This window comes from Ascidia mentula, chromosome 5, assembly GCF_947561715.1.
Source record: "Ascidia mentula chromosome 5, kaAscMent1.1, whole genome shotgun sequence".
Classification (NCBI taxonomy): domain Eukaryota; kingdom Metazoa; phylum Chordata; class Ascidiacea; order Phlebobranchia; family Ascidiidae; genus Ascidia; species Ascidia mentula.
In genome coordinates this window covers 5,991,016-6,006,089 of record NC_138570.1, presented here as the reverse complement: position 1 = coordinate 6,006,089, position 15,074 = coordinate 5,991,016, and the positions used below count along the sequence as shown (strand labels likewise).

At 38.8% G+C, this 15,074-nt stretch overlaps 1 protein-coding gene across 1 annotated transcript; it reads left to right on the top strand.

Moving 5' to 3' along the window:
* Positions 1–735: 735 nt before the first annotated feature.
* Positions 736–14,968, top strand: LOC145901890 (plexin-B2-like). Its single transcript, XM_082989699.1, has 41 exons — positions 736–969; positions 1,027–1,219; positions 1,280–1,470; positions 1,528–1,729; positions 1,810–1,975; positions 2,030–2,202; positions 2,272–2,370; positions 2,437–2,613; positions 2,685–2,810; positions 2,933–3,033; positions 3,092–3,227; positions 3,289–3,448; positions 3,504–3,724; positions 3,794–3,957; positions 4,017–4,065; positions 4,304–4,384; positions 4,450–4,617; positions 5,278–5,429; positions 5,509–5,607; positions 6,298–6,444; positions 6,687–6,819; positions 6,902–7,017; positions 7,400–7,616; positions 7,978–8,172; positions 8,495–8,618; positions 9,021–9,222; positions 9,549–9,753; positions 10,384–10,574; positions 11,026–11,097; positions 11,287–11,353; positions 11,690–11,836; positions 11,905–11,976; positions 12,150–12,228; positions 12,421–12,584; positions 12,820–12,912; positions 13,266–13,370; positions 13,429–13,586; positions 13,733–13,880; positions 13,976–14,116; positions 14,177–14,251; positions 14,474–14,968. Exons 1-41 carry the CDS (start codon positions 791–793, stop codon positions 14,576–14,578), a joined length of 5,793 nt encoding a protein of 1,930 aa, XP_082845825.1. The 5' UTR covers positions 736–790; the 3' UTR covers positions 14,579–14,968.
* The last annotated feature ends 106 nt before the right edge of the window (positions 14,969–15,074 follow it).

Below are 15,074 nucleotides of genomic sequence, written 5' to 3'. Positions count from 1 at the left end.
TCAATAAGAAAAGGTTGACATAAAACCATGATTGACATATTGCGTTTATTTTGTAATACAGTAGACCCATACTACGTTAGGACTTTTAAAATCATTGTTCAAAAGTCATTGACAACGGCAAATACACTACAAAATAATCGCAAGATACTACAGTTATATTTTGTTTTTTCAATGAATAAGTAGTTGGATGTCACAATCACCTTACAAAAACCTATTTTAGATCTAGTAAAACATCAGCAAATGTAGTTCTTGACTCAGTGCAATCGTATTGTATTTAAACCATACGGAAACTTGTTCTAAAACCTAAATCGCCAAAAATATTTTTACGTTTGACCCATTTAAAGCTTCGTGACGGCAAATCCAAATGTTTTGCAAACTATGTGGAACTGGAATCACAAATGTGGCTGTTTCCTTTATTATGTACAGGTGCAGTAGATTGAAATGAAAACCAGCCAAGCGTTTCAAATTAAACGGTGTGAATATAGTTGACACAGACTGACACAAGCTTGTGTACAAAAAGACGGGTGCGGCGCAGAATAATTGCAGTCATTACACAATGTGGAAGGTTTTCTAATCCTTCTAGTGATGCCAGGGTGCCGATTTTCCCGTTCATAATTAATGGTTTGCATCATTTGGTTGAATATTGCTGTATGACTCTTTCATGCTTAGTTTACTTTAGGGTTTATTACTTTTTTCCAAATAAATGTTCGTTTTTGTTGATCTTTTTACAGGTTGTAGTCCTCACTTAAAAGTTACTTGTTATGGTCAAGTATTTCGTGCAAGTACCACTATGCAGCCATTCTGCATAAGCTATGTTTTCGTGACTGTTTTCTTTATATTGGGATCTGCAGCCCAAAGCAACGTTGCTGATTTGAAGTTATATGAAAAGAACAGTTTTATGCCAAAGCAGGAGATAATTAATCACTTGGCAATTCACAACAACTTTGTTTATGTTGCTGCAAGAAACAGGTGCAAAATTGTCATAAAGGAAATTACATTAAATTACTTTCTGGTCTTCTGTGTCAGGTTGTATCAACTGGACAGTTCTCTCAATGTGGTTTACAATGTTACCACTGGCCCAGTCATGGATGATGTAAATTGTGTTGTCCAGAGCAAAATAGAAACATGCGAAAAAATTAAATTAACGAACAACACCAATAAGCTTTTGCTGGTTGACAAACAAAATGACCGACTAATAGTATGTGGTAGCATATATCAGGTATATACAAGTCCAATATTCATTATGGTTGAATTGTAAGAATTCTCAAATATTTTACAGGGAACTTGTGAGACCAGAAATTTACAAAATATCACCAAGGTTTTGTATAATATCACGGATAATGTAATTTCTGATGATTTTATTGCATGCAATGATGAGAACTGCAGCACTGTTGGGATTATAACAGAAGGGCCAACAGTTAACAAAAGTGTTTTATATGTAGCTGCCACTATTACTGGATACCGGTTAAGGTAATTGTAAGCCAAATGTAACTTACAACCTTTGCTATGACACAGTTTTATTTGCAGACATGACTATTCCATCTCAACACACAGTTTGGCACATGATCCATCGAAGGAGAATAAACTGTTTAGATTATCCATAGAGAGCAATTCTTACAGCTCTGTGTATAAGAAACCAATGGAAAATGCTGTTAGAGATTATAAATACACATTTGCCACTGGGAATGAAGATGGTTTCGTTTACTTTTTGTTCAATCAAAATAAAGAGGTATATAATATTTGTTTGCAAATTGAATTACTGTATTATGAAATTAAAGTCTAACCTGCCATGGAACATGTGTTTTGTAGGCATTGGTGGCAAGAATTTGCAAAAGCGACCCATTTTATTTTTCTTATGTTGAAATGCCCATTGTTTGTGGAGAGGGAGATACTAATCTTTTGCTGTCAGCTTACTATGCTCCAGACACCTCTAATATTGAAAGTGATGGTACAATATATTTACTCTTTTCCAAAGGTAAATGTAAAAGTGATTAATTTGAAAGAACACAATTTATGCCGTTTTTGTTAGCCACAGGCATTCAACCAAAGTCTACATTATGTGGATTAAGAAAATCAGAACTGGACAGTTTATTCTATAACACTGTTGAAGTGTGTTACAAAAACAAGGGCATGAATGGCACTGTTCAGGTTGCCAAATCATCGAAGGGTCCTGATCACAAATGTCAAACACAAAGGGGAGAGGTAGGTTGTGCAATCCAAAACCTGTAATTGTAATGGAAAAAAGTGGGCTAATTTTTGTTTTGTTTGCAGACTTTTCTTAATGCAAACGACAATTTAACTGATGATGTGGTTGTAGTTCCTTCTATCACATTGAGATACTATCCTGGTTATGTAGTTCCCAAAAAACAAGTAAATATTATTTTATTGTGCTGTTTATTTTGTACTAGTACTCATCACATAATGGTTAATTTGCAGGTTTTGTGTGGGGCGGTTTACCTTATCTTTCCAATTGAACGTCTAGTAAAAGTTAAGACAAGATTGCTTTTTGAAAAGCAAGGAGTGACTTTTTCAGCTATTACAACTGACCAGACAGGAACAAGCAACAAAACAACCATTGCTTTCATAGGCACTACTAATGGCATGATTATTCAGGTAGAGTTTACTATGGCCTATTAAAGCAAGTTATTTCAGTTCTTGTTTAATATAGCAAGGCTACTTTTCAGGTAAATTTGAATACACTGATGGAGTACTCGACAATAGCTGTTGGTGATGCTGTTTTGCCCGACTTTGTGTGGGATTCAAACCAGAAATTGTCTGTTCCCCACCTGTTTGTTGCAACACTACATAAGGTATATATTGTATAGTGTGTTTTTTTTTTGCTGGACTCTTGAAAAATATCTGACTGTTAACACTCACAAACACAGTTTGAAAAAATAAAAATGTTCAGCAAGAAATTATTGTTTCGTTACAGGTATTGAGAATTCAAGTAGCTGCTTGTGAGAAATATCTGACCTGTGGAGAATGCATAATGTCGAAGGACCCATACTGTGGCTGGTGCATCCTTGAAAACAGGTTGGTAACCAGAGCTTACATATCTAAACAATACTTGAGCAATACACACCATTCTTAGATGTTCCACCAAAAATCAGTGTACTACTGCTAATTTTGACAAAACTAGATGGATAGGTCCTGATGCTGATCAGTGTATTACTGCAATTCCCCCACAGCCTAGGGAAAGGGCAGTAAACGGATTGATCCACACAATGGTCAGTTTTGATTTTGCAAAGTCAACTGCAAGAAGCTAAAAATGCATTTTTTTGCTTTCAGGTGTATCTATTGCCTGTGCTTGAAGCAGGTCAACATTATGAATGTCTGTTTGATGGAAAGTTTCCAAGTGTAGTGGAGCCCAAAACACGTGGTAGCAACACAGATGTTTCTTGCCAAACTCCTAAACAGGAGGAATTGCCTCTAAGTGCACCGGGTCAAGGTAGCATCTCATTTTCCATTTTGCTTTGCATTCTCTAAATATAACTCGTGCCCAGATTATGTAAATGTTACCTTGAGTTTGCGCTACAATGGCAATGTGATCATTGTTTCAACAACTGCCATTTTCTATGACTGCCATGCACATGGTAAGAACCTTCAAGTCACCACTCCTTGTAGTGGTTGTTTGTCTAGCAAGTGGGGTTGCCATTGGTGTATTGACGACCATATGTGTAAAGCCAGAGAAGAAATTGCTGGTCGCTGCATTACTGAACCAGAGGTACTGAATGTTTTTTTAATACTTGCTCAGAGGGGGGAACACTGTAACAATGTATTCCCTATTGTACAGAGATGTCCAACATTTACTACTGTTAATTCTGAAGATCAGCTTATACCAGTTGGTCAGCCACGCACGATAACGCTTGTAGGCAAAAACTTGCCATCCCGTGACACCACATACTTTTGCACTGTGACAATTGGGAATGATGACTCTGTTCGGGTTCAAGCCAAAATGTAACAAAAATCTTTTCAATGCATTTGTCCGCAAAGAGTTACTGTTTTTTATGTTGCAGGAAAGGAAACAATGTTACATGTGAAAGCACTGTGTACAATTATTCCGAGGTATGTCGGTTTTATTGACCATGTTAAAGAACATGAGTTCCAAAACTTCTTGATAAGTTTCTCGATTTGGTTCACATTGTCAAACATGTTAGCTGGAGTTCACAATGATCTGATCCCTACATACTTTAATAATAATAAATATTTGCCCTATGCCGGTTGAAACAATAGTTTAATGTCACACAAGCATACAAAATGTGCTCATTCGTAATAAACACCTAATCCAATATGTATATTTTAGAACCTTACTGAGGCAAGAGCTTCTGTTGAAGTTACCTGGAGACTTAACTTTGTTGTGGACCAACAAAATGATCCCATAACAGTAATGTCTTTATTTACCTATAATGTACAATGGAAATAAACTTGCATGGTTTTATTTTTTGGCAGTTCTACAAATGTTCAATAGGAAGAAGTGATTGTTCATTGTGTGTGACTGCAAACAGCCGTTATTCCTGTGGGTGGTGTGAGAGCAAAAGGAAATGCACAACAATTGCATCATGTACCAATACACGCTGGATTACTGATGATTCTCTTTGTCCAGCACATGAAATTCAGGTGGGTTTTGTAAGAAAATCAGCCACACTCAGTTTACACTAATTTTGTGAAGACCCATGTGCCTGGTGTTATAGCATTGTCTCTGAATTTTGCCTGGAGCAATTCGACCAGTGTGAGCAATTTCAAGTATGTGGTCAGTCATTTTCCCATGCCTATCAGTTGATACTGTTGTTGTGATCTTTAATTTACTTGATTTTTCAACTTAAGGATGCATGCAATTGCCATGGGATTAACTATCTAGTGCATTTTTATTATATCTTAATGTCAAAGAGGTTACTTGTTTATTTTGCTAAAACTAGGAAGGTGGAAGTGATATTTTGCATTGACACTTCAACACAAACAAGTATATGCTGGAAAAATTGTTTTTTACAGCCATATTACAATTTAAAATAGACTGATCTTTTGGCTTAAGATTAAGGTACTGTATTCTTTTGACATTTCGTCTGTCATACAGCCAGACTTCATCAGGGTTTGGTACCACATTTCAAATGTAAACCACACAACAGATGTTTTTTTTATTAAATTATTGCAGCATTACTCCTGGCAAATTTCCATCATGGTGAAACATAATGTTTTGAATTGAGTAATTTGAACTTGAATTTTGCCACGCTGTTATTATGTGTTTTGAGGTCCACTTTGAAAAGGTAATTAATGTTGCAGGGCTTCTCTCCAATGAGGGGTCCAGTTCTCGGAGGTACCAAGCTCACGATAACTGGCAAAAACATGGGGACACGACCTGAGGACATTCAGAAAGTATTGGTTGCCCTGCAAACTTGCAAAGTATTACCACAATTTTATGAAACATCAACAAAGTAAGTGACATCTAAAAATGTCATGATTCATCTTTATTTCAGTTTTATTTAGTTAGCTTCAGTAAGATATTTTTTTCAGAGTTGTATGTGAGACAGCTGCGGCACCTCCAACCTCAGGCAAAGTGTCCGTAACGATCAAGAATGTAACAAGAAGTTCTGAGCTTCAATTTGAATACAGGTGTTTATATATGATTTTGTTTTTGTCAAAGCCTTTGTTGAAATGCTTACATTACGTAAACAAACATCCAAGCCTTCAAAGCAAATCAAAATCTTAAAACACGTAGTGGACAAACACTACCGTTTCCTGTTTTAGTGAGCTTCTATTTAAAGAAGGGCTTAGCAAACAAATTGCAGTTGAGTTATTCCTAATGACCCTCTGGGGATCCATTTGCTTCACTTGCCAAACTGCCTCATTCCAGCAGTAGAAGTCTTTTGTCTCTGTGATTGTGGCAGGTTTTGTGCTTGATCGAGCATGTCCACTTAGCCATGCTGACTTTGTATAAGCTTCTAAGTCACCAGTAGGGTGTAATGTTATCAGGCATTGCTTTTTGTGCGTATTGTCTTTAACAAGGCAGTTATTTTAAAATTTCCAAGCACAATTACAATAGTTGTTGAAACTATTCAATACAAACATAACACATTTTGTCATCAACTTTGTTCCTTTTGTCAAGGCAAACTTGATGATCAATTTTAGTTCAATCATCTTCCAATGTCGCAACCACAGCATTGAAAGGAATATCTCCATTAAATATTAATAGCTTGTGATGATAAAAACCATTTTCTCTATACTGGTTTGGGAAACTTGGTTCCCCTTCTACACACTGTTCTCATTAATAACAACTGTTTTTTTATGGCATTGTTCCTTCAGGGACCCAGTTCCTTCACAACTGCTCACTACCCTTGGTCCACAAGCAGGTGGTACTTTAATCAACATCACCGGGGAATATCTCGACACTGGGTCGGACATTTCGGTCACAATTGGGACCTTTGATCCACTATCATGTAAAATCCAAGAGTGAGTTTCAAAAAGTCATAAAGTAAAATTACATTTAGTCCTAATCTCCTTGTGATGTTAGTTAAGTTAGTTTATTTTAAACAGGGACATATGCTAATGATGGGGCTTTCAACAAATTGTATATAATGTTTACGTACGTTTATAAAACATCCAACAGATGAAACGTATGACAGTGCTGTATATTAACAATATGTGACAACTTATTACACCCATGTATATAACCTAAAACGTTTTGTTTTAAGAACCATGTTCTCATATCTGACGTGTGTAACGAGCCCGGCGCCACAGTCCATCGGCGACATGTCGGTTACACTAAAATTCGACAAATTAAAACTTACTCTGAAGGACAAGTTCGAGTATACACCGAACCCACGGGTAAGAACACGATAACACGGTCTCTGTACAAACAATAAACCCGTGTTTGTCTTGTATTCGATTTCCCGCTCGTTCTTTGCAGGTGAACAAGGCATACAGTTTGAGTGAAGGACCTTTGCTCGCTAGCTTTCTCGGCGGCGGCAGGAACATATCGTTCGTAGGCACAAATTTGAATTCGGTGCGGACTCCTCGCCTGATGTAAGTCTTGCTTTAATGTTCCCCCACAGGTTTTCGTTTACAGGGTATGACGCGTTACGACTGAAACCTAATGGGGATTGTGAAACTAACTTAAATAATTGTTATTTGTTGTCGTTGTCAATTACTGCATCTCAAGCACAACTGTTTGGATTGCATAAGGTTCTTATTTTCGTAGGCCCTTCTTGATGTGCTATAACCGAAACTTTTGTATTTAAACCCATTGTCACAAAAGCTTTTGTCGGTCAAAAATCAAAACCGACCAAACATAAGGAAATATTTATACAAAAACCTTAGTATGCTGACCAATATCATGTTGCCATAAGCGACAGTAGAGCGGATTTAATTTTTCCAAAGAAACGAAATAAACGTATAATATTTTCAGCGCCGAGACGGAATTGCAAACTGTAATTGCTCCCGAAAGGCGTCGCAGAGCGGCGTCTGGCACCTTCACGAAACGAGACTTTCTAAACTCTGTCATGCGCCGAAGAAGAATCCGGAGCGCCGACATAAACCAAATGCTTGCAGCCTACACCAGCAAACTCTACTCATCGATATGCACGGTTGTCAACGCAACGTACATGTACTGCCCTGCTCCCGAGGTTAGCTTTTTACGAATTAGAGAAATATTTCTAAATGTTCAAAATTGCTTTTCGTGGATATGTAATAGCACTCAATCAAGAATGGGCGACAACGGTATGTTAAAAGCAATAAGAGCGAGTCATTTCTGGAGTTGCCACAGGTGTTGTTCGCTGTTCTTTCGTTTGACCTGCTTGGATTTAGCCTTTCCTGTGACCCATTTTTAATATTTATTCCAAAAGTAGGGAGTTAATTATGCATAGCTTTATTTCCGCAGATATCTTGTTGTCGTTATGTCCCGTTGTCAAACCTTTTGTATTTATTACATTAGCAGCATAAACAATTGAAAATGTATTTATTTTCCAAACATCTCGCTTTGTCCAGGTGTCTTTGTCGACGTCCAATGTGACTTCCAACACATCTCAGTCTGTTCAACTCCCCGCCAAACTTCGCATAGACATGGACAATCACCAGGTTAACATGAGTAAACTGGGCAAGCTCACCTATTTTACGAACCCGCGCGTCGAGCAGCTTTCCGAGAACAAAAAATACAAAGAAAACGACTTCCTCGTGCTGAGTGTAAGTCCAATGCTACTCGCGTGCGATGTGAACGCGCAATACTTCCGCTTTGGGTCGAAAGTTACCCCTGAAATTAATGACGTAACTATTTGCGTTCGTACCTTTACAAACCTTTTCATATGCCTTCTCCATACTACGTTCACGAAACCTCGTTTTCACTTCCCTTTTAATGATTACACTTTTTGCTTCCCGTGGTGTTACGCTTCGTTGGAACTCTCACTTCCTTACCTGGGTTGTTGTTCCCGTTGACAATGAATGTGGAATTTTTTTGCCAACATTGCCCCAGTAACATCCTTGTAATTTGCATAACCTTTTTTTAAAGATCTACAACTTGAACAAGGATGCCATCACGAAAGACGAGATTGTAGTTTTGATCGGCTCCAGTCGTTGTTACGTAAAAGCCTTCGTCACGGATGAGCCTTTGTGCAAGGTGCCGAAAAAAGAAGGTGGGCGTTTGATTGCGTTTGTCAAATTTAATGTCTTGGGCACAAGGGCCGCTAGATGCCATTCATTTCTTACAGTATAACGTTGGTAACGAAAAAATATACTTATATATATACACTGCCTTTCAAAATAAAAAAAGAGTAATTTATATGTTTACATTTATCGCTGGCTCAGTTTCCCATTTGTTTCCAATATTTCCGCCTTTTTGATTGGTTTATAAAATCTCTACGCATGAAACTATAGTTCTCATCAGCATCTTTTAACCTTCAAGACAAAAGGAGGAAAACTGACAAATATTTTTAACTCGTTGATGGCGTCGTAATCACAAGTTTGATTGGGAGCGTTTGGTTGCCTGGCAACGTAAACTGCCGGCACCGCTTTTTCCTCGAACATTACATTGCCAGGCGACAAAAATACCTACCCTGTCAACCTGACGATCGGAAACCTTCGTAAAAGTATTGGAACTATGGAGTATGAAATCGACCAACCTGGGTTGACCCCCGAGCTGAAAATCGGAATCATTGTAGCTTGTTGTGTAGTGGCTATAATGGCCATTGTCGGCGCCGTGTTTTGCTACATTAACCGCAAGAGCTACAAATCCAACAAGTATGTTAGTCATTTAATCCGCCTTTTGTTCCTTGTTATTTTTTGTATCAGTGGTCCTCGGTTAATGTTCAGTGGACCGAGAAAATTAACTATCTTGCAAGATTACATTAAAGCAGGCATCCATGTTTGCTGTAGTAAAACAGTTTAGTGAAATATTAACCATACAGCTACGATGTTGTAATATATTAACCTAGTCGTGCGAATAGTGGTCATAAAGTCTCAGCACCCAACGACTTGTTTTGGCGTTTTCAAATTTCCTTCTATCATATGTAAAATGCAACCTGCACCTAGTCATAATTTCCAACACCAATACCTTCCGTGTGCAGAAACGACTTCCAAAAAGCGATCGAAAACTTGGAGATGTCGGTTCGCGCCGATTTCCGCAAAGCTTTTGCCGAGTTAAGTATTGATATGGACGACTTGGCTGGAGACCTGGGCGACTACGGCATTCCCTGCTTGGATTATAGAACCTACATCACAAACCTCTTCTTTCCCATGTGTCGCAATCCCCCATGCATGAACGAACCCAATGTGAGTAATCATGGTAAATGTTTTAATACAACCTTAAAGCGTAAAATGTGCGCTGGTGATTATAGGTACGTTTTGCGTATGTTGCATTGATTTGTTGAATATTTCGTGTGTACTGGTTTGTTTTTTTGGCATATTGTCTGAAATTTGTTAAACCAAGTCAGGAACGTATATGTGAAGGTTGCCTGGCAAGTTGTGCGCTTGCGCACCAGTGTACCTTGGCCACAATATACCCCGTGAAACCACTGAGCTCCTGTAGCTCAGTTGGTAGAGCGTTGGTCCTGGTTAGCCCAGGGTCGTGAGTTCAAACCTCACCGGGAGCTTGATTTTTCAAATCTTGCTTCGACTTGTCAGGAAAAAGTGGCTGATCCAGCTGGGCTGCATTGCCTGGGCTGCCAAGCCTGAAAACCTCATGACCAAGTCAGGAATTAATTTTTTTCTAAAATTAAAGAAAAGTTATTTTAAACGAAACTAAAAAGAAACAATGTAAAAATGAATTTATGTAGTTTTTTGTCATAAAAAATATACAATGCCAACCTAACTTAAGCGCACAAAACTAAAACCTTGGTATAAGTTCTGCAGCAGCCACAAATCCTTGTTATGTAATGTAACCGTATGTATGTACACTTGTAGCCTGATTTGGCAATGTCGCCGAAACTGGAACACGGCCTTGCCCAGTTCCTGCTTCTCCTTTCGCATCAAAACTTCCTCACATTATTCGTGCGCACTCTGGAGGAACAGAAAAACTTCAGTACGCGCGACAAAGGAAATGTCGCGTCACTCCTCTCGGTGGTTCTGCATGAGAAACTTGATTACTTCACTCAGTAAGTGTGTTGAAATACCTCCAGATTGGAAAAAAAATGAATTTTGCGAAAATTTACCGACAATCCGCGCAATATGATTAAGCTGATGTATTAACATACAAATAACGTTGCGATCGTCCGCGCAATTAACGATCGCCGATCCGCGCAAACCACAAACTTGCCAATCTGGACCTGCCTTCGCCAATACTGTGGTGTTCGCCGCATGTACCGAACAAAAGACCTCGGAAAAGCTGAAGGCTGCTTTTTGGTATCTTAGCTAAAGCGTCCTGTATTCCTTTTTTCAATTGAAGCTGCACAAAAAAACGCTTTGGTTTCCCGTTAAATTTAGTTGTTTATTTTCAAACATAGTGATAGTTTGTGAATACTGAGAGTAGTTTATACACGACGTAAGACTTTCCCACCTGTCGCCTTTCTTCCTGTGTATTTTCATGTATCTTTATTACTTTTTCAGAATAATGAAGTTTTTGGTATCGGACTTGATTTCTTTAAACATTAAAAAGAACCCCAAGCTTATCATGAGAAGGTTTGTAATACTTTCAAACGCTCCACCATCTCTTTGATTTTTTTCCTTTATGTTTACATTCATTTGGAACAACTTTGTTTTCTATCATTTTCAGTTTAAGTTGTTAACTTTGCAACATTTATTAATAACCTATATTCCTTGTTTCTTTTTGTGTTTGACGTTTTATTTTGCATGTTGCATTGCACACAGGAGTGATTCGGTGGCTGAAAGAATGCTCAGTAATTGGATGTACATATGTTTGTACCCATACTTGAGGGTAAGCCTTTAACCCTCTGTCGTTTGAATCAAAATGCACTGTATGTGGGGCCACAAATGCTACACTACAAATTTTTAATACGGCTATATCCTGGTTTTGGATTTTAGAGTCAAACCACGTCTTTTACAGCTGTGGTTCTGATTTTCACCGTCTATTGTTTTTCGATAACCCCCAATGTCTTGAACACAAAACAAAAAACGATCCGAACTATTCACCCGCGTTTGTCTGACACAAGGCACGACCATGTTGTCATAGAAACTGAAAAAAAAAACAATAATATCTAAATGATGGAAACCCACAGGGCGTTAGTTAACCTTGTGCGTGCTTCACATACAGGATAAAGCAGGTGGTCCACTCTTCCTTCTCTTGAAAGCCATCAAGCAGCAAGTTTCAAAGGGCCCTCTCGACGCTATCACCGGCAAGGCGCGCTATACACTTAGCGACGACCGCTTGCTGAAGGAGGACATTGAATTCGAAACGTTGGTGAGTAATTTTGCATCGACAAACGGATATGATGCTTTTAAAGGACTTCATGCTGTTTTCTTTCGCAGACTTTCTTCGTGCAGACAAACGAAGACGAACCCGTGATTGTCAAAATCCTTTCTTGCGACTCCGTGGCGCAGGTAGCTAAATTGGTTTGGGTAATATCCTTAGTTAAATCTCCCCACTTATGACTAAACATATTTCCACACATTTTAAAAAAACATCATTATTTCATGGTGAATGATAATGCTTGAAAGTTGCCGTGGAGTAAAGAAGTTTTAAAATCCCAACTGAAATGTAATTTCGTGTCCAGGTGAAAGACAAAGTTATGGATGCGGTTTACAAGCGTGTCCCCTCTTCCCAAAGGCCTCGCCCCGAGCAACTGGATCTGGGTCAGTAGATTACAAGAAATATGATAAGAAAATATGAATATGGCATCACTTGTGGTTGTGGCAGGTTAATGCTTACATTAACAACACTCGTGCTGTATAAAGCTTCACAAAATCAGATACTTGCCATTCTAATATTTCTATATATCATATAACTTTGACCTGCACAACCCAATAACTTTCTTGCTTGCTTAGAATGGCGACAAGGAAGGAACGGGCATCTGGTTTTGCCTACCCAGGACTTTTCCATGGAACTGGGTTCCAGATGGAAACGACTCATGTATATAGCCGACTATAAGGTCGCCAGCGGAGCAACACTTGCGTTGATCAACAGACAGCAAGAATTTGAAGGATCACAGGTACTTTTAAACGGATTTATCTGCCCACACCAAAAACTTTGCTTTGTCATGAAACAATACCTTATCATTGCTCTTGAACTCAAATCGTAGAATAAGCACATCTGGCTGTGAACCATTATTTTGTTTAGAAAAAACTACATGTTTTACGGAATTGCCTTGAAAGCCTATTTAGTTTTGTGAATACCGACTTTTTGGAAATTGTGTGATTCTGTAAGTATTGAACTTTATTTTCCAGGATATGTCGAGCGCCTTGTCGAATCATAGCATAGACGAAAGTCCACTTTCTCCAATGCTCCCAGAAGACAGCACCAACAAAATGTACCATCTTGTGAGTGGGCGTTGTAAAATTTGTTACCTGTCTGTTCGCGCCCACGTAAATTTACTATGTCGTCACCAAAGAGAAAATCACATTCTTCCACAACACAAGGCATTCGAGCAATCTACAAGTACAAGGGTCATTCCATTGTATTTTCATTACAAAAGTACATTTTTACACGCACAGTGTCGAATTTTGCTTAAACTTGGCACGAATGACCATATTTATGCGAGTTTCAAAAAAAAAATAGTGTAGCTAGCGTGTTACTTGGAACTGGGTCTGTTGACATTATGGCACAAACAATGACCACTTAAACCATACCCCCCACAGGCAAACGAATAAAGAAATTGCTTGATTTTAAACAGGTAAAATACAACGATGACAACGATGCTAAACGGGAAAGCACCATACCACGTGACAAGCACAAGCACGTGCCCGATCTCTATCTGTTGCGACTCATCAAGATGAAGGTACAGCTCCATGTACGTGCTCTTCGCTTGGTGCGGACGTAACAACTTCTCCTTGTAGGGCATTCTCCAAAACTACGTTGACAAATTAATGCAAGCCATCCTGGATAAAGACAACATTCCAAGCCCAGTTCGTCACTTTTTCCATTTCCTCGACGAGACTGCTGCTAAGCACGACATTCTGGACAAGGAGACCTTGCACATTTGGAAAACCAACAGGTTCATGTCCTGTTTTTCTAAAAAAATATGCGCTGAAAAAAAAAAAAGGTTTTTTTAATGTGCGCCCAAACAGCGTGCAAAAAGATACCGTAAACATGTTGTTCCTCGAAATTTTCTGCTCACTGAAGCAATTTCCTATGTTTTAGCTTTCACCTGAGGTTTTGGGTGACGATCCTGAAAAACCCAGAGGCAGTGTTTGACGTCGAGAAGCCGGATACCATCGCTTCTACCATGGCCGTCATTTCCCAAACCTTCATCGACGCTTGCTCGGTAAACGAACATCTTCCCACAAAGGTAAGCGATCTTTTGTCAACTGATTGCACGCAGTTACTTAAAGTAATTGCTGAAAATGGCGCCGCCGTAAATTCTCCTGCCGTCTTTTCAACCAGGACTCTCCAATTAACAAGCAAATCTACGCCAAAGAAATTCCGAACTACAAGAAAATGGTACAGGAATATTATCAAGTGATAAAAGACCAGCACCCAGTCAGCGACCAAGAAGTAAACACGTACATTGCTGAGATATCGAGGGTAAGAGCGTTTGTGGTTTTGTTTGAATGTGTGCGACTGGTAACGACGTTCGTGTTACAGAGTTACGCCTGCAAGTTCGACAAAAACCTCGCACTCCATGAACTGTGGGGCTTCGTTAGCAAATACTACGAAGAGGTTGGTGTGTTTGCGCTCTGTAAAATCAGAACTTTAAGGTCAACAGTTAAATATGTTTGACTTGGTACAGCATGTTACTTGATACCTAGTTTGGTGATAACTTTAACCACGTTTCACCGTTAGCATCGGTTTATCGGTGTTAATATTACATTGTTACTTTTTGGTCTTTCTGTCAGTTTGTTTTGTGCGGTCCCGAAATTACAGTCAATGAAAATTTTTTAGATCAACGAGGCTTTGGAGAACGATCCAAACGTTCCCGAATCGATTATTCAAAAGCTCGAGCAATCTTACAATCTGATCGAGGACAACATGCCTAACAACTGTTAACTGCCTACCTGTGGTCGCCATTTGAACCTCAAGCATTCCGAGAGGGTGAAGGCCAATAATTTAATGCTCTAGAAGATGGGGATTTATATTGTAATTCGTGTTTTTTGTAAGTTGTCTTTTGAGAAGAGTTCAATGACATAGGTAGCTTTTGCTTAACGTTTTATGCAGTTGAAATCATTGTGTAACAAAGGGCCGGCCTATATTGACTAAGAGAACTTACTTTTGCGGCGGCCATGTTATGCAACTACCAACATTATTGCCGTTTGTCGAGTGTTTTAGTTTTTTTTGCTTAAACTTTTCTTTATTCTCACAATTGTGTGTATATGTGTGGTCTAACGATTCAACTGTTAACTTGACTGCTAAACCGACACAAATAAAACAAGCAGCTCACATCAGTGAAATGTTCTTTAAAGGCAGTTTTACCTGGCTTAGTAATAGTAACTGCGTTCTGAAGTGACAAGCTGGTGAAGCCTGTTAACGATACTCTGTATTGACA

What these genes read in the sequence shown, in the direction of transcription:
- LOC145901890 (XM_082989699.1), top strand. Translation starts at nt 791, where the DNA reads ATGCAGCCATTCTGCATAAGCTATGTTTTCGTGACTGTTTTCTTTATA. An exon ending in ATATTTACTCTTTTCCAAAG is followed by an intron (nt 1,976 to 2,029) that starts GTAAATGTAAAA and finishes CGTTTTTGTTAG; the next exon opens with CCACAGGCATTCAACCAAAG. An exon ending in GTCAAACACAAAGGGGAGAG is followed by an intron (nt 2,203 to 2,271) that starts GTAGGTTGTGCA and finishes TTTTGTTTGCAG; the next exon opens with ACTTTTCTTAATGCAAACGA.